At 44.3% G+C, this 17,731-nt stretch overlaps 2 protein-coding genes across 2 annotated transcripts in view; both read right to left on the minus strand.

Moving 5' to 3' along the window:
* Positions 1–5,674: 5,674 nt before the first annotated feature.
* Positions 5,675–13,224, minus strand: ZDHHC23 (zDHHC palmitoyltransferase 23). The gene is made up of 5 exons (XM_007469528.1): positions 13,091–13,224; positions 12,315–12,509; positions 9,552–10,262; positions 7,799–7,966; positions 5,675–5,942 (listed from the first exon to the last, which is right to left on the minus strand). The coding sequence occupies exons 2-5, from the start codon at positions 12,473–12,475 to the stop codon at positions 5,675–5,677; spliced, it is 1,308 nt and encodes a 435-aa protein (XP_007469590.1). The 5' UTR covers positions 12,476–12,509; positions 13,091–13,224.
* A 2,426-nt stretch (positions 13,225–15,650) lies between these two features.
* GRAMD1C (GRAM domain containing 1C) overlaps positions 15,651–17,731 on the minus strand; it is a 93,532-nt gene continuing 91,451 nt past the window's right edge. The window contains exon 18 of the mRNA XM_007469529.1: positions 15,651–15,731. Within this exon, the coding sequence (XP_007469591.1) occupies positions 15,651–15,731 (81 nt within the window). The remainder of the gene's footprint in view (positions 15,732–17,731) is intronic.

Consider the following 17,731-nt stretch of genomic DNA (forward strand, 5'->3'; position numbering starts at 1 on the left):
CAAAGGGTAGCAGTGTATCCTGATTTCAGAGAAACTGGTGCACCAGAGATACTTCTCCTCAGTGCACTTTGCTAAGCATGAAGGGAAGTCCAAAAGCTAAAGGCTCTATCAAAGGCAGTCCAGCAATTTGTTCAAGTGTCTGCTTGTGCTCCCGACTGCAACCTCTGCATAACACCCTCGATCAGTCTTCCAGTCCTCAGCTCAGTTTGCTCTATGTATCAAGGTCCTTATCTTGAATTCAAAGAATGTTTTAATGTTTAAGATGCTAAAGAATATAAAGACTGACAAGACACTCCTGTGAATTGTCTGAGAGAGTTGCCTGCTAGAAAAAAAGTTTTCATTACAAAACACATGCTCATTACAACAAATTCAGGCAGTAAATGCACACAGTAAAATGAGACAGTCCCTTGCAGCCCTGAGGTAACTACTATTATTTGATAAGCTGAAACTTTGAGTTGGTAAAATAAAACTCTGTGTGTCGTTCAATAAATTCTGTTATTGTCTCTTACTTCCTAGAAGGGATATCTTTTTCTATAGAAAATGTATTATGATTTACTCAGATATGACAAAACATACCATATTGAACTTTATTTCTTCCACAATGTCCCTGTTCCCACTCATCTCTTCCTTTAATATGATTATAAAGTCATCATCTAAAAACTCTTTTTAAGACTAATGGCCACTAAAGAAATGCGACTAAAAGTAACTCATAGTTAACCTCTTCCCATCTAAATCACTATCTGTCTTTACTTATCAATAGCACAGTTATAGAATATTGGCCGGTATTAGCCCCCAGAAATAAAATATCAATTTTATTTTAATGCCAAGCCAGTAGATAAGGAAGGGTTACTACCTCAAGTAAACCTGCCAGGGGCCTAAATAAATCCCATAAGACTTAAGTGTTCTCTCTTAAGCTTTATTTTAGTTTTATTTCACCTCAAGCATCAATTAGAGATTGAGTCTTCAGTAGCCAGTATTCTCATTGGGCCAGCGAGGACTTTTTAATCTACTTATAGAACCTTCTAAAGAGACACCAGGAAATAACTTAGAAAATGACCTCCTTAGTAAGTGACTTAGTAAATGACCTAACGTTTCTTGCTGCACTCTCTTAAAGATATGATTTAAAGTGTTACTGCTGACAAAATGCCCAAATAAGCAGTATCCCTGGCCTACAAAACTGGAAAAGTAACCACAAGGAAAAGAATAGTTTAGGGCTAGGGACGGTTTAAGTCCACAGGATGGGGACATCTAGGTAGCCAAAGAGGCAGCCCAGGTCTAATGCACACTTTTCTTAAAGCAAAAGAGTTCAGGAGACACACCAAGAAACAACAACAATTTTCCTTAAAGAAAGCACTTTATTTTCCATTTAAACAACTTGGTCACAGTACGTTATTTTACATAAATGGCAGTAATTTTTAAAATCTCCACTTAAAAGGCCTTGTGTCTGAGTCTGAGGTGATAAGAGGATATGAACAGAAGTATAAAAACAGTGCAAAATGTTTAGCCCGCCGCGTCCAATGTTGGCTTCACAAGTCCCCTTTAACGCTGCTGAATCAGTTACGTTAAATTTAATATTAAATAAATTTTCCTGGCTTTCCTCTAGTCTAACATCGGACCCAGAAATGTAATCAGCTGAAAAGGCTCAGAGGCCCCAACAACTCCAACCGGCAAATCACCTAGACCACAGGATCGCGACAAGCTGAGCTCTGTAACCCGGCATCTTGTCAGTGGCGCCATGTGAAGAAATAGAGGATTTTAGTTGCATCGATAACTAGAATAGACTAGCTCTGCTTTTAAAGGTTTGCTTCTAAAGTATGAGTCTTCTAGAAGTTAATGGTGCCATCGGGAAGGCTAGATAGGAACGTCACAAGCCCATCTCGGAAACAGTCACAACCTACCTCTAAGGAATGTGTCTCCACTAAACCATTCAGTCTTTGGCCTGCTGCTGATACTACAGTGAAACCCTTAGTGCCAAATGAAGTGGGGATAACTGTCCATTAGAAACAGGATTAAATGTAGCTGATTTTGCAAAAAGTTTATATTAATCACAACAAACATCCACAAGAGCATACCGAATTTTATTCAGCAATCAGTTAAGCATAGCTCTCGTTCTTCCCCTGCATCACCTTGGCAATGTTTAATACAGAATGGCATACTTGTCAAGCTGCTGATGAGAAAACCAGATTCCAAACAGGTGCCTCAAGCAAAAGTCTCTATCATCCATTGCTTGTTTGAGGAACTGCTCCTTTTTAAAATGCAGGGTACCAAAATATAGCTAAAAATGAAGTCACATAAACCTGCTTACCGGGACGCTTAAACCTCACAAAACATTAATTTTTAAACATCCTGGTTAAAACTGTGCTTCTAGATGTCATATTTTTGCTTATATTAGTTGCGTTTTATAATAAAAAGCTAATGTCCTACCCAAAGGAAACAGTCTATTAAGCAGATGGTCACCATTACAGAGAACCTTACCAGCACTGTGTTTTCTGGCAGTGGAAGATTCTATTACCGAAAATTTTCTCTTGCTAAAAATTTTAGAAGTACCAAGGACTATTGCATAAGAGAAAGTTTGTAGCAGTCTTTCTGCTAGGCAGATGGTACAGTGGAAGACATTTACTTCATTCACCAAAGGAGACCACCAGTACTTGGAGAGCAAAGATTTACAGGATCCTAAAAACAGACATGCAGGTGGCTGACGTGAGAGGAGCAGCCCAGCGTCCCCAAAACACACTTCAGGCTTGATTCAGCAGCATCAGAGGAGCCTACCAAAGGGCCGCTGACAGTGGTCAGTTCACCTTAGGTGTGCCCAGCTATAATCACAAAGTACTCTTTGGGTAGCATAAGAAACATTTCTAAATACTGAAGGATTTTCTCCCTTCATGCAATCCTGATCCTCAACTATTTCTCCCTCACATCTCTCAAGTAGACCCATTTCTCTCCCCCGGGAAGAGTGTACAGTGGCATGAGAGTAATGTAAGTGGTCAGACTACAGCAGATCATTTACTCAACTCCGCATCCAGTACGTTTAACAGAAACTGAGGATGTGGGGTGAAACGGGGGGACGCACTTATCTGAAATACGTCGGGGCGGCCCTGCTCCTACGGCCAAGAAACTGCGGTTACAGGTCCGCAGGGCAATCCTCCCAGCCGCTGCCACCACTTGCGCCCGGGACTCATTTGTTCCCAGAGGCCTTGTCCTTTAAAAGGACGAAATCCCTCAAATAGCTCCAGACCCTAAAAAGCGTTGAAAGTCCAGGAGTAGAGACCAAGGATATCCCAGAGTCCACAGAAACTGCTCACGTATATAGCGCCTTGGTGCAAATACTTCAGTAGGCTTTTACCTCCGCAGAACCACAGAGCTTTTCAAAGGGGTTGAGCTTTCTTCTGTAAACTGCCAACCATGAAGTTCTCAACTTCAAACGAGCACCTGAATTCCAATCAGCCAGAATAATATACAAGGAGTTCTTACCTGAGTGAGGGAAACAGTGAGTTGCCCCATCCAGGTAACCCTGTTAGGGGTGCACTGTTACAAGGATGATGGTCATTCCTAATTCTCCCAGATGACTCTGGTCTTTAGGGTACTCCTCAGCTTCAGCGCATCATATTTTGATTGTGGTTAAAGATTCGGCAAGAGGCCAAGATTACTGACTATACTAACATTTCTATGAATTTTATTATCAATCGCTAGACAATCAGAGTTGGCTATACATCTGGCATTCAAGAGACTACAAGCAGAGATTTCTGGCCTCATGTGCTGTCCTTGACATCATTACTCTCTCCCTCTCTCATCTCCAACCCACACAGAAAGGAATTCGTTACATCACCTCCAATGTTAATTGCAAATGAATGCTTGATTCTGGACCAGGGACAGGGTACCACTGTACAAACCACAGACTCCGCTAACATCCCCAGACTTGCTCTTTGGCTCATCCTAGTGGGATACGGAGCCTATCGTTCAGTAAACAATCCATCTCTAGGGAAGAGCAACGACAAGCCTGTATAAAACTGTGGTGCCTGTCTTAAGGACAGACTCGATTAATGGCAGAACTAGGGATGGTGCCAGCTGCAGAGGGTGGCAATATTTCTTCTCGACCTTTATAAACCTCTTGCTACAGCAGCATGCACAGAAAGACTGACTGAAAAAGCTGGCGGTATTTTCCCTATATTAAGCTATTAGCCAAAACAAATTTAAGGGCTCCTGAATTCTTTGGGGTTCCAAAAAAAAGCACAGGCACAAAACCAAATATTTCAAGAGGGTATTTTTCCCCATGTTAAGTTGCCTCATCTTAATTCTATGCCAGAATAGACCCACGCTAAATATTTAATCCTTTACACGTTTTCCGTTTTGAGGTAGGATTAAAGAAACCATTTAGGAAGAGCCAGGGAAGAACAGTAATCTATTAATTAGTGGAAACCACATATACCCTGTTTCTTCTCTCCTAGTGAGATACTTTTATCTTGGGAAAGGTGAATGAGAAGTAATGTGCAAATTAAGTGGGAAGACGTCAATCAGCCCCTCAAAGAGAGCTCATGCCAGAATAATGTGAACTCCAGAATACTGGTTTTTGCAACTTAGTGCTATTATTGACAGTGCCTGAATTACTTACATCAACAAAAAAGTCAAGCTCTTGATATTAACCAGCCATCCTACCCACAAAGAGAGTAAAATCTTCCCGACAGGAGTGTCTGTTCTCGTCCAGCCGTTGTCACAAGTGTGCTAGCACCTGACCAGGCAACACGTGGGAAGAGGAAAAAAACACTGATGCCTACTGGAGTTACTTAGAGTAAATCCAAACAGAATAAATCCATAAGAAATAAGATCAATATAAGAACTCATCACCTAAACTCATGACCACTGTGCATTATACTAGCAATAATTAGGCTCGTAATTATTATCAACTTTCAAGATCAGATGACAGCGTAAATCCATTTGGTTGTCTTCTACCCTGTTTAAGTAGTTAATGTCTAATACTTCAGAAAGAGAAATCCCCATAACCGTACAATATGGTATTTGGGGATTGTTTTTTCACTCTGAAATGCTGAAAATGGACTGGCTTCAATATTCTGACCTGAAATATTTTTTCCAGTCTTAGGAGTCTCCTAATAATAATTCATACCTCTCTGGTGCTTTAGTTTTTCGTTGTTTTTCAGTGCTTTCCACATACCGCATCCCTCTCGTGACCCTCCCGTGTCCCCCCGCACAACCGCTCTGTGAGGTAGCCAGGGCAGCATCAGTACCCCACTTGACAAATGAACCTGAGACTCAGGGAAGTGACCTGACCAAGGGTCGCATGGCTATTAGGAGTTGAAAGAGGGACTAGAAACTACCCTAATCCAAAGCTCTTTCTCCCATACTAATGGGTGGCAATTGCTTCTATCAGTTTCTGCATTAGCAATCCACATCCTTTTCAACTTCTGGTGACTGAGTTAGTTAGTAAGGTGACTGGAAAGGAATGGCTCTACTTTTACTGCTTTGATATAAAAATCCCTTAAATTGTGAAGTCAGAAAAATTAATTTCTTCCCAGTCCAGTGCCTAAACCTGAGCATGGCCCTATAACGCCTTTAAGAAATTGGGGATAAACACAAGCATCCTGCGCGTACCGAAGTGTAGGATGCAAGGGAGCAGAGGGAGGAGACGCCCTCCCGCCCCCGGAGCCGTACAGAAGGCACTTCATACTATGTCCTCAGCAGGGTGGTGGAAGGGGTGCGTGCCCAGGGTGGAGAACTGGTGCCAGTTCCGCAGGAAGCCCCGATTGTACTGGCCTGTGTCCACGATGAGCCCGCAGAGCAGCCGGCGCCCCGTCTTCTGTCGAAGGGCCTGCTGCACTTCCCTCTCCGTCACGTTGTAGCTGATGTTTATCAGCTGGATCAGGAAGATGTAGGCCATGCCCCCCATGATGATCACAGAGTACCACACGCAGGTGAAGCACAGAGCTGAGCTGGGAGCAGGAAAAGGCAGGTCAGGGCGGCCAATGCTGCACATTCAGAGAGCTCTCCCCATGGTAACATTTTACACACGTAGTACTTACTCCTAAGGACGCTGGCCCCTTCCCTGATTACCCCACTTGGAAGATACTTTTCTCTCCTCGGAGTGCCAATAAATAACCTGCTTCACTTATGACTCTTAACATGTCCTTATAATTACTGGTGCCTCCTTTTCTAGGATGTGATACTAGAACAGCAGGGACTGTTTTGTGTGTTTCGTGTCCCCCACAGCCAACAGTGTCTGACACAACCGCAGTCAAGATCTGTTTGTTGCATGAATAATTCCTAAATTGTTCTTAACGCAGAAGAAAACGGAGGCGCCGTGAGATTGCTGTAAACGTCCTCAAGGGAGCTGTGGGTGGGACCGAGCAGCAGTGCTAAGGTTGCTCATTCCCGTTCTTTTCCATACAAGGCCAACGAGCACAGGTAAGAGGACAGCTCCCAGCACCAGCAGCCCTGAAGGAGCGCCAGGAGCACCGTCACATTTCAAATCCCGCTTTCCAAAACCAAACAGGGTCACACAGGACAAGAAAGCTGCTTCCAGCTCATTAATAAGGCTGTGAGGAGAGGCTGCCAATTAACGTCTGCCAAGTGATTATTTTGAAACATCTGCACGTGAGTTAGCAGGAAATTCATTCAGAATCTTCATCTGTTAAGCTGAAAGGGACCTCAGGGATGATTAAATCGCCACAAAGATGAGGAAAACTGAGGCCCAGTGAGGAGACATGAATCGTGGGTCCATAGCACTGAGAACACAGCAGCAGGACTGTGTTCCTCATTTCATTTACGGGGCCCACAGAAAGCCTAGAAAACTCATGCTTACCAACATACAGACAAAACGACCCCCAAGGGCCTCTGCTTTCTTCTCGCTCTTTGTTTTCCAGACACTCCCTGCTTTGTCCACATAGCACCCCTGTGCGGGCCCTTGTCTGTACCAGTCTGTGGACAGATCTCCCCCTCGCCACTGCAGAGCTAGACATTCGTGGGCATTAGAACAGATGGGCCCTCCTCCGCAGGTTAAGTTCCTGTCTTCTCTGTGTTGAGAGTCTTCATAGGTTGTGAAATCCTTCAGTGACTACTATTCTTAGTGGGTTGTGATAAATGTCCTCAAGCAGAGCTTTCGGGGACAGGGTGGGCAGGGGATTGGGCCAAAACTAAAAAGTTCCCACTTCTGCTACAGCACGGAGATCATCACACTGTATAAATGGGCCCCAACCTAAAAACACTGAAGGAAATTCTGACCTAGATACCACAGTAATCATGAGTGGTGATTTAAAAAAAAAAAAAAAAAAAAGTAGAACAGGAAAAAATCAATGGAGGTTAAATAGAAAAGAAAGGTTACAGAGATTGTAAGCATTTCACGAAAGGGTCAGAAGCGGTAAATTAAGACTGGGCTACAAAGCACCAGAAAACAGCAATAAAGTGAGAATTTCCCCAATAACGAGCGACAAAAGAGACCACATCCATACCCAGAGACTGCTACTTTAGTTATCATTTCAGTTTCACTGTGGCTACCTTGGGCATGCTAGTGGTCGTTTGACTCTGAAGTCCCTGAGTAAGCCTAGTCCTACTTGTAGAGCACTGGTTCCTCACTTTTTAAGGTCAAAGTTCCTTGTGACATCACCCAGAAAAATGCACGTATCCACTGCACAACTGTGTGTTGGCAATTTCAGGGATACCCAGCATCCCCAGAACCTGTCCTGTGTTTTGGGTGAGAACCCCTAACCTAGCATTGAATCACAGCCCCGTACTTTCACTGCAAATCCACTCCCCCTTCCGTGGGGCCCCGTATGGGGTATCCATGTCTCACCTGTAATTTGCATAAACTCCAGGGCAATAGAAAAGAGCTGTGAAGACACTTCTATCCGTACAAATGGTGTCCAAGGTCAGCGCTATCCCGTACACCGAGGTGAGGAGGAAGACCAGAAGGGCAAGCATAAATGCTTGATGATTTGATTCTCCGACACAGCTATTTATCCTCCAAACAGCACAGAGGGGGAGAAAGCAAACATGTTTTAAAAAGTTCTCTAATAGCTCAATGAACAAGAAAGCTTTTAAAACAGAGACAGTGTGAATTTCAGTTATTAAAAAATAAGTTCTCTTGTTTTTCAGTTTTAGGGAATTAAAAACTTGTCTGCTGAGAGATGTAGTCTTATATTCTCCGCTCTTTGCAAGGTGAAATCATATCATTAGCTTAAGGACAAGACTAAGTAAAAAAGCAGAACCTGGCTAACAAATCTTTCTAGGTATTAATAAGTGAAGTCTGTTACCCAAGTCTGTTACCCAATGTTAAGAGAGTTAACACTGTAATCACCACCATAAGGATAGGATGGTATCAGTTATAAAAACTTAAAAATGCTAAATCAGAAGTATTATACAATGTGGGAAAACATGTATTACATATACATATTAATAAAAGATCCCAAGAGGTTAGAAGCACAGTGTGGGGTAGAGAACTCAACAGTATGCAGACTACTTGTCAGGTACAGAGTTCCATGTCATGGCCATTTGCAGGGCAGGATGACAGGCACACCAGGATGCTCCAGCAGGCAGAGATCTCACAGGCGAGGCTGTCAGGACCTCTGCAAACCAACGCTTGTAAATGGGCCACCACCCTGCACACATGCACGCACACACCCAGGTATGCACGATAATAAATGATGAAGACAAGAGAAAAGGAAAACCTAAAAATGAAAATACTTGCTTACTCCTAAAGACAAAGCCCCAGAAAAGAGCTGTCCCTGTTCATGAGCCTTGAACTTAAGGTCTGCTCCTGTGTCCTCCAGGGCTGTCTGCACCCTCACCCTGTCCCATGTCCCCTTCTGAGGGGGAGACTGTGACATGATCAGAATCCTAGATAAAAGGCATACTTCACTGACCATGACTGCCTGAAGAGCAAGTTGCAAACATGCTACTTACAGCATTCATATCTGAATTAATCACGCTCCTTTAGTTTAAGATTTATTCAGTAAAGCTGCAACATTTTCTTTAAAAGTTGCACCGCACACGTTACGGGTGTCGTCAGGTGTCCTCGTTTGTCACTGGCCAGCAAAGAGGTACCCAAAAAGCCCATTTCTGCACCACTAACCAAAGAGGGAGTTATCTGGCAGGGCCTTAAGTCAATAATATCAACTAGAAATCACTGGTAGCATCAAAATGATGATGGATACATGGTCAGAGGGTAAGAGTCACCTAAAAGTACAGGAACACTTTCTTGAGCTCTGTGAGCACAGGGGGATGTGCCTATACTATGTCTGATACATTCTTTTTTAAAAAGTCATTCAACTGCAGATACTTCTCTCTTCGAAAGGAGAAGATGAGGAGCAGCTCAAAAGAGAAAGCGGGGGGAAAAAAAACACCTTCCGGAAATGACTGAAAAGAACTAAATTTGTGAAGCTCAAAAAACTGATGACTAAGTGGGAACATCATAACAGCCCACAAATATCTCCAAGGTGTAAAGCTGGGAAGGAGAGAAATTTGAGGATGGTACAAAGGAAGAGCAAACCCGGCTGGAGTCTCACGTGAATGCACCCTCCGCAAGCCTCCAGATTGTTCCAACATACCAGACGCAGTGATGATCCATCCTCCTCACACAGACGCCGCAGATCCGGCAGTGCCAGGCCCGGGCCGGCCGCACCAGCCGGCACTTGGCACACCAGTCCTCCTTCCCCGTGGCGGGGCTTCCGGCCGACGTCCTGGGGCAGCCCTTAGGCTCATCCTTGGGCGCGCGGTTGTTGAGACCGCCCGCTGGGTCTGCGCCCGGGAACCCTTTGGGCTTCTCCAGACCTGTTCTGTTCAGGTATTCGGTTTGGCTGCCGCTTAGAGATCTGTCATCGTTTGCTGGGTTTCTGAGGTAGCCTGGATCCTTCTTGGCTCGGCACAAGGCTAAGAGTATGAGAAGTAACCCGCAGGTAAGCAGAGCCAGCTGAGTGGGCCCTACACGCCCCCTGGGGACCACCTCCTGCAGGAACACGTAGTACATGTAGCCCAGAGAGAACAGTCCGAGGCTCAGGAAAAACAGAGTCTGTTCTTTCCTTCTGTGAGTGAGGTAGTAGTACCACAGAGCCAGCACAGGGAGGGAGGTCAAAACCACCACCCCCAGGAGGAAATGCCACGAAGCCACTCGGAGGAAGACAGGCAGCAGGAAGAGGGGGGGAAGGAGGCTAATGTTAACTTTCCTGGCTCCCCTAAGCCAAGGAATCCGGAGGCGGTCAGAGATCGTATCCATGATCCTTTCATAGGTCTCAGGCTGCACGGACTTGCACGTGATCCATCTGTTCAGAGAGAGCACAGAGAAGGCACCTCCGACGTGTTTGTTGAATTAAAAACCACTCAACACTGTAGGCCAGACAGCAGGAGAAATGCTAAAAGATGCCAAAGACCAAGCATTCTACTTCCTTGCTATTAAACACGAGCTCTTCAGATTCATGTATAATTTTTTAATACGAATGACAAAATGTTCAGATATTTAACAGAACTATTTCTCCACGAAACAAATACACAAGAATACACACGTATTCCACATAAGTCCTGTTCAGACTGGGGTGGGTGTAGAGACATAAAAATCTCAAAAAAATTCACCATCTAGTTGTGAAGACAACATGGGAATTCAAGAAATATTAGATAAGTGACAAAGTAGCAAAATCACCCAGTGAACTATTACAGTCAAACACGGTAAGGTGTGAGTGCTCAGAGGAGAGGACACACTTCTGGGTGGAGTCATCACAGGGGTCTTTGTGGAAAAAGAGGGATTTGTGCTCGACCTTGACAGCTGGCTAGTATTCCTGTGGGTGGAGAGGAAGGCAAGGAGGCGTTCCAGTGGAGAGATGCATGTGCAGCACAAAACCTGTCCTGGGCCGGGGGAGTAAACCAGTTCAGTAGGGCAGGGGGCTGCATAAGGAAGCGTGGAGGTCAAACTAGTACAAGTCAAATGACTGATCTTGGTGGACAGGTAGTACCGTTGACTTTTTTGCATACTTAGGCTATTATGGAAAGGAACAGTTTAAGGAAGGATAACATTGGTTTTAGAAATTTAGAATTTAAAAAAAATTTAGAATTTTAAAAAATAGGGCTAGACTTGGAAGTGAACGGGAATTAACTATACGGGAGGCATACAGAGCTGCGGGTCTGTAGAAATGCTGGGAGCCCATCTCATCCAGAAGGGTCTGGAGAGAATAAAACTCAGGGACAGCCCAGGTCTCAAGGGCTGGGAGGGAGGAAGAGTTAGAAGGCCAATGGAAGAGCTGTGGTCTTGAGTGATGGAGGTTACAGAAAAGGCATCATTTCTCCATTCATTACTCCAAAGTGTTCTACTTTCTCAGTATGGATTTTAGACTAAGACTAAAGAACCTACATTTAAAGACACCTGTAAGAGACTATTGACACTGTCAAGGAAGAATTACAAAGGGATTATGGGATACTAGACTACAGTAGTCCCCAAGAACGCTTCTCATGGCGAGATTAACATACCAAGCAGCATACCAAATCAGCAATGTGCCACTGCAATGACTTTTTTTAACCAGAAGGCATTATTGATGGGAAAAGCAAGTTTCCACCATCTGTTTTCTCCCCACATTATGCTTTCCATGTGATAATTTTTAAATATATAATTATTTAGAAAATGGATAAAAACCAGGTTATTACTGCTTGGCACAAAATTTTTTTCAGTGATGTTATAAATCATCTCTTTGGATAGTTAATTTCCATCACTTGGGATAATGGTGAAAATAAAAGCCAAATACAATAGCATCAATCAGGACTGTGCTGCTGCTCATGCTGAAAACAGCCAGTCCTGGGGAGGCACATGCCTTCTGGCTGGATTTCCTCCCCAGAAACAAGGGGTGAAACCAATTCCAAGAGCAGAAAAATGATTTTTCAACCCTCAAGGCCCTGTGTGGCCAAGTGCAATCCAGTCCCAAGATGTCAGTCTCTGAATGCTGAGACCACTGAGAATTGTAGGAACTTTCTGGTACTAATGTGTTCATTTTAAACTTACAGATTCTCCTGGCCTGCATTTTATTTTTTTTTAATGTGTTTAACTTGCCAACTATCCCTTTACCTGCCTGTTCTCTCTGTCACCTCCTCCCTTTAAATTAGAAATAATAATGTCCTGGTAAACTGAGCTGAACAGACAGTTGTGCACTACTGAGTAATAATTCATCTTTATAAAGTCCTCACACTTGACATAAAAGACAACTTTCAGTTGGAGATAAGTGGAAATAGAATGAAGAGCAAATTCTAGTGTTCTGGATGGCTAAGCTGAAAGTATACATGGTAGTTCTCAAAAGGGCTGGAGGGATCAGCATCAAGAAACACACAGCTCTTACCTATCACACCCTTCATCCAGATCTTGGCAATCACACAAACAAGCAGCCACGTGGTTCTTTTCCCCATTTCGATCTAGGTACTCGCAGCAGCACAGGGGCTCCAGTTCAGGTTCTTCCACTTTGTTTTTCTTCCCTGGCTTCATACTGCCCTTCTTGGTCATGATTTCCACCTGTCACCATGAGGCATAAGAAGCCCTCAGGAAGTAAAGTGGAAAGAACACAACTCACATCTTGTAAGCACATCCAAGCCTATCCCTGATTAACCACCAACGCCTGAGAAATCAAAAATGAGAAGAGGGGGAGGTGGTCCCCCTTTCATCAGGCTTTACTGGCTCGGCGTGGCCACACACAAAGCTCTAGGGCTCTAAGGTCTCCAAGCGCCTTCACCGCCAGGTCCCCATCCAGGACAGGCGCCGCCTGGGCGCTAGCCGTTCCCATGACGACAGCCTACTACGCGGCCCGGGACAGCCGGGGCATGGGTGGCTGCACTCACCTGCGGGTGCGGGCTGGGGAGGGCCGGGCTGTCCCCGCCCGAAGCCAGGGTGAGGGTGGAAACACCCTCGGAGCTGCGGGAGGAGACAAAGCATGTATCCACTGGGGTCGACTACCCGGCTCTGGAGAGGCCACCCGGCGCCCGGGCAGCGCTCAGGGTCGCCGTCCAGACCCACTTCTCCGCCGCGAGGTGGGCGCGCCTCTCCCGCCCCGGCCAATCGTGAGGACGTGGGTGGGCCGAGAACACCGCCCAGCCCGAAGAATGACCTTGGGAGGGAAGTTACCTGCGCTCCCGGGCCGAGGTGCAGCTGCAGTCAAAGAAGCCGAGGCGAAGAGGAGAAGGGCCGGCTCCTCCCGAGGCGCGGACGCGTCTGCCGATCTCTGCTCCACGGGGCTCCCGGCGCGATGGCTGGAGTCTCAGGGACCCCGGCTCCGTTCTCCGCCGCGCCCTCTCCGCCGCCGCCCACCTGTGACCACAGCCGGCCGCCGCTGGGGCAGTGCGCCCACCCTTCCGGGTGCCCCGCCCCCGGCGCCGGGCATCCCCCGCCCGCACGTGCGGAGCCCTCCGGCGAGGCCCCTCCCCCGGCCCGCGGCCCTGGCGCCCGGGGGAGCGGAGGAGCGAAGGCCGGGCTCCTGCAGCGGGTCCAGGCGGTTAGGCGCCGCGCTGACCCACACCTCCGCCCCGCCCCAGAGGCGGCCGCCCGGCCCCCGCCCGGCCCCGCGGGTGCCTGCGGGCGCCGCGAGGGCAGGGCAGCCTCCCGAGCCTTCGGGTCGGCGAAGGCGGAAATACGGGAAACCTGGACCCCTGAGAGTTTCCTAAATACGTGAGACGCGTGGGTCAGCAGGTCTTCGTTCAGGCGCCAGCAACAGGCGTTGGGGGAGATCTCCACGGCAAAATGTTACCGACGTACCGCCCCCAAATTCGCTAACCTTCTCTTAAAGGCCCAGGTCACTGTCCCTGATCTGTTAATTATCCAACTTGTTCATTTTCATGATTTCTGGCCAGCAGTCTCTACATGAGACCAGCAGGCCTATCTAGTACTCTTGCTCCAGAAAGCTGCATATTTGAAATGAAACTGCCCTAAGATGAGAGTCCTCTTTGGGCTTCACTTTTGCACAAAATTTTTTTTTAAAAGGGTGTAGGCCCATGTATACGTTTTCACAGAAACAGGCTTTCTAGTTTGGGGAGGGTTTGACCGAAAAAGAAGGAAAACAACTCTGAGATTTGGGGTTTTATTGATATTCGATTTACATAGGCTCAAATACAATTAATTGAATGCAGACATATTTAGTTGTAATTTATAAAGCAACTTAACTTTGGTAACTTTCTTTGAGGTATTTTATGAAGTACAGGTTTTAAAGAAATATCACAAAAATACTCAGCTTGTCAGTGACCATTTTTGTGAAATTAACAGAGAACAAGGTTTCAAGTTTACAATCCGGTCACTTTTGCTCAGTCAGACACATCATAAATCCTTATCAAAAAACCTCCAGGAAGTTACACTGGTATCCCAAGGTAGGTTAGTTGAGATTCCCCCAGAGAAACCCATTTTTCCTCTAATCCACTCAATAATTTCATTCTCTATGGGCATCTCGAAAATGACTTTAGCAATCCCATGTGGCTTGGGTGACTGGGCAAAAAAGAGACATCTAACTAAAGGCAATTGTTATTCAAGCAGTAAGAATATATACAAATTATTCTGCACTGTCCTTCTCTTGTTCCAGAGACATCACTTGTATTGAGACACATACGCCTAAAAACTTTTAATGAAGAGCCAAAGCTCATGTCTGATTTACAACTTGTCAGTGCACTTATATTGGGAGATAATGCCCCCCAAAGTCTTTCTTAAAGAGCTAAAGTTTGTGTCTGGCTTACAACTGACTGACTATAGCCACACATGTGAATGAGTAAATGAAGCCATACGTGGCTACTGAAAAGTAGTCCACAAATTATAATACTTTCAACTTCCACCATGAAAGTCTGCTAAGCTAAAGCCAAGCTTAGTTCAAGTATTCATTTGATCTGTCACTAAAATGCCCAGATTTTAACATAATCTTCTAGTTTTTAAAACTCAGAGCATGGTTCTTCATTTTGAGAGATGGTATCCTACATGCTTCCTTTTCCAAAATTGACTCTTCTGCCATATAATGTATGAAGAGCAAGATAATCTCACCTCTGAGAGCCACCTGAAGAAACACCTACTTCTTTCATAAAGATACCACATGGCTGAAGAACCTTTCAGATAATAATCATCAACATGCAGATTCAAAAGGTTTGACTACTGAATTTCCATGCTAAATAAATGAAGACATTGTACTGATAATATTTACAGTACAAGAATCTATAAATGTTATAATAGATGCCTGAAAACTGATCCTTCAAAGTTAGTAATGATTTAGAGATTTCTTCTTATATTGTCTTCTTTATCCTCTTGAATGTATCTCAACTGTGAAAGCAGCCTATTGGACACATACTGATCCTGTACTAACAGATAAAGCGTCAAACTTCAAACTTCACTGTGAAAATGAGGCCATACCACTCAGTTCAGAATGTCTCATTTTCTTTTTGTATCATAGAAATTCAAATCCACAATATATTTCACACTCCACTGGAGAAATTCACAGCTTAGAATTATGTATAAGAAATGAAAGGATGGATTCCTAAGGCCATCAGAGACTAATTCTCCAATAAATGTTATTAAAAAGAACGTTCATATTAGAAGTACAAATAATGAGAAAATATGGAAATGTTCCTGTGACAATTCAAATCCTTCACCCTCTAGTTTTCTTCAAGACGTTTTCTTTTGGTTCCACATATCTCTATAATTTTGGTCCTTAAGATCACTAGCTTTGGACAGCCATGCCTGTCTTGTTCTTATTTAGTAGATCAAAGGTTCTCTGAAGCATAATGAGTGAGCTCTTCAACTGCAAAGAAAATTTTCAAAATCAGATTGTTTAAATTTTTCTGATTATTTGTATGCCAAAAGTTTGCATTTAATAAAATTCTGTCTACACTGATGCCCAAATAAAAGACTAACTATAAAACACCTGATTCCTTCGGTTATCTGTCAGTGTGGCTGCTAGCGTTCTTTTCATTTGCTGTAGTACTGCACCTCTTCCTACAACGTATTACTGTGTGCTTTACCTCCCAATAAATCTATTCATCAAATGATCCAAAGTGAAGGGCTTGTTTTCTGAAATGGTTTCTGAAGCTACAGTGGTCTCCCCACCATCCCCTAAACAACTCAAGTTCCACTCAAGGCCTTTGCTTGCTATTATGCTCATGTTCACCTTCACCTATCTAAAACTTACCCGTCCCCACTGTTTCCATGCAGTTTTCCCTAATCATCCTGCCTCTAAACTCCTAAAGTTTTACTACTTACTTTGATGCTTAATTTTGTACTTTTTTTTATAGTCTTTAACAATACACATGGACATCTGACTTCTCTAATAAAATTGTAGACAACTTGAGAGCAAGAATTATGTCTTACACATGGACACCAAGGGGGCAAAACTGTGGTGGGGTGGGGATGGTGGTGTGCTGAATTGGGCGATTGGTATTGACATGTATACACTGATGTGTATAAAATTGATGACTAATAAGAACCTGCAGTATAAAAACAAAACAAAACAAAACAAAAAATTATTTCTTTTTTGTATTCATTCATTCATTCAACAAATATTTTTTGCTTACCTGTTAAATGCTGGGCACTGTGCTAAGTACTGGGTATACAATGGTGAACCAAAAAAGCACTGCCCCTGCCTTCATGGAGCTTACAGACTAGTGAGGGACTCAGAACTAAAACGAATAATTACACAGATAAATATACACTTACACACTGTATGAAGTTTTTCACTTGAACAACTGGAGGATAGTAGTATCATTTTTTAAAATTAGGTCAACTAGAGGAGAACTAGGTTTGGCTCAAAATGAAAACTTAATTCTGTTCTGGACATGATCAGTTTGGGATGCCTGTTAGCCTCGAGGTAAAGACTCCAAGTCAGCAAGTGGCTGTATGAGTCTGGACTCAGGGAAGAGGTCAGGGTGAGAGACATGCTTTGGGAGCCATTGGCGCATGTGGTATTCCAAGTTAGGGGAGCAGCTAAGATCACCTAGAGGGCAGTAAAGGAGAAGGGAAGAGAATCTAACGCAAAAGCCTGCAGCACTGGGAGGGGACGAGGTCAGGAAGCGGAGATGGTCTTAAGCAGCAAAAAGCAGTTTTACATTATGCTAAGTGGAAGCCAGGCATGAAAGACCGTATATTGTATGATTCCATTTATATGAAATGTCCAGAATAGGCAAACCCATAGAAATAGAAAGTAGATTAGTGATTTCCAGGAGCTGAGAGAGTGAGGGATGGGAATGACTGCTCATGGGTACAGGGCTTCTTTGGGGGACGATAAAATGCTCTGGAACTAGATAGTGGCGATGGTGGGACAACCTTGTGAATACACTAAAAATTCTTTAAAAGGGGAATTTTATGGTATGTGAATTATATCACAATAAAGCTGTGTTTTTTTCCATGGTTCCAAAGAAGGGAAGATTAGATACATTTCAAGAAAGGAATGGTCAGCTCTGTCAAATGCTGGCACTGTAAGATGAAAACTTAAAAAAAAAAAAGGTATATTAACTTTAAAAGCCAGAGGTCACTGGGGAGATTAGCTTGAGCAGTATCAGTGGAAGATATGGGGGAAGAAATCAAGACAGTGTGAGCTGAAGAGTGAGTGAGCGGATTAAATACAGGCATCCAATTCTGCTCCCTCCTGAAACACCACCAAAAGCACGGTAAAGGGATTTTTTTTTAAGACATAAGTCCACAAGGACGGAGGAAAACAGAAAAGGTGACAATAGCAACACAACTTTGGATAGTGGATGGATTACTTAGCAGCCCTGAAAACACTGAATCCTAAGCTAACAGTAGGGA

The sequence above is a fragment of the Lipotes vexillifer genome, unplaced genomic scaffold (assembly GCF_000442215.2).
Source record: "Lipotes vexillifer unplaced genomic scaffold, Lipotes_vexillifer_v1.1 scaffold2235, whole genome shotgun sequence".
In the NCBI taxonomy this organism is placed as follows: Eukaryota; Metazoa; Chordata; class Mammalia; order Artiodactyla; family Lipotidae; genus Lipotes; species Lipotes vexillifer.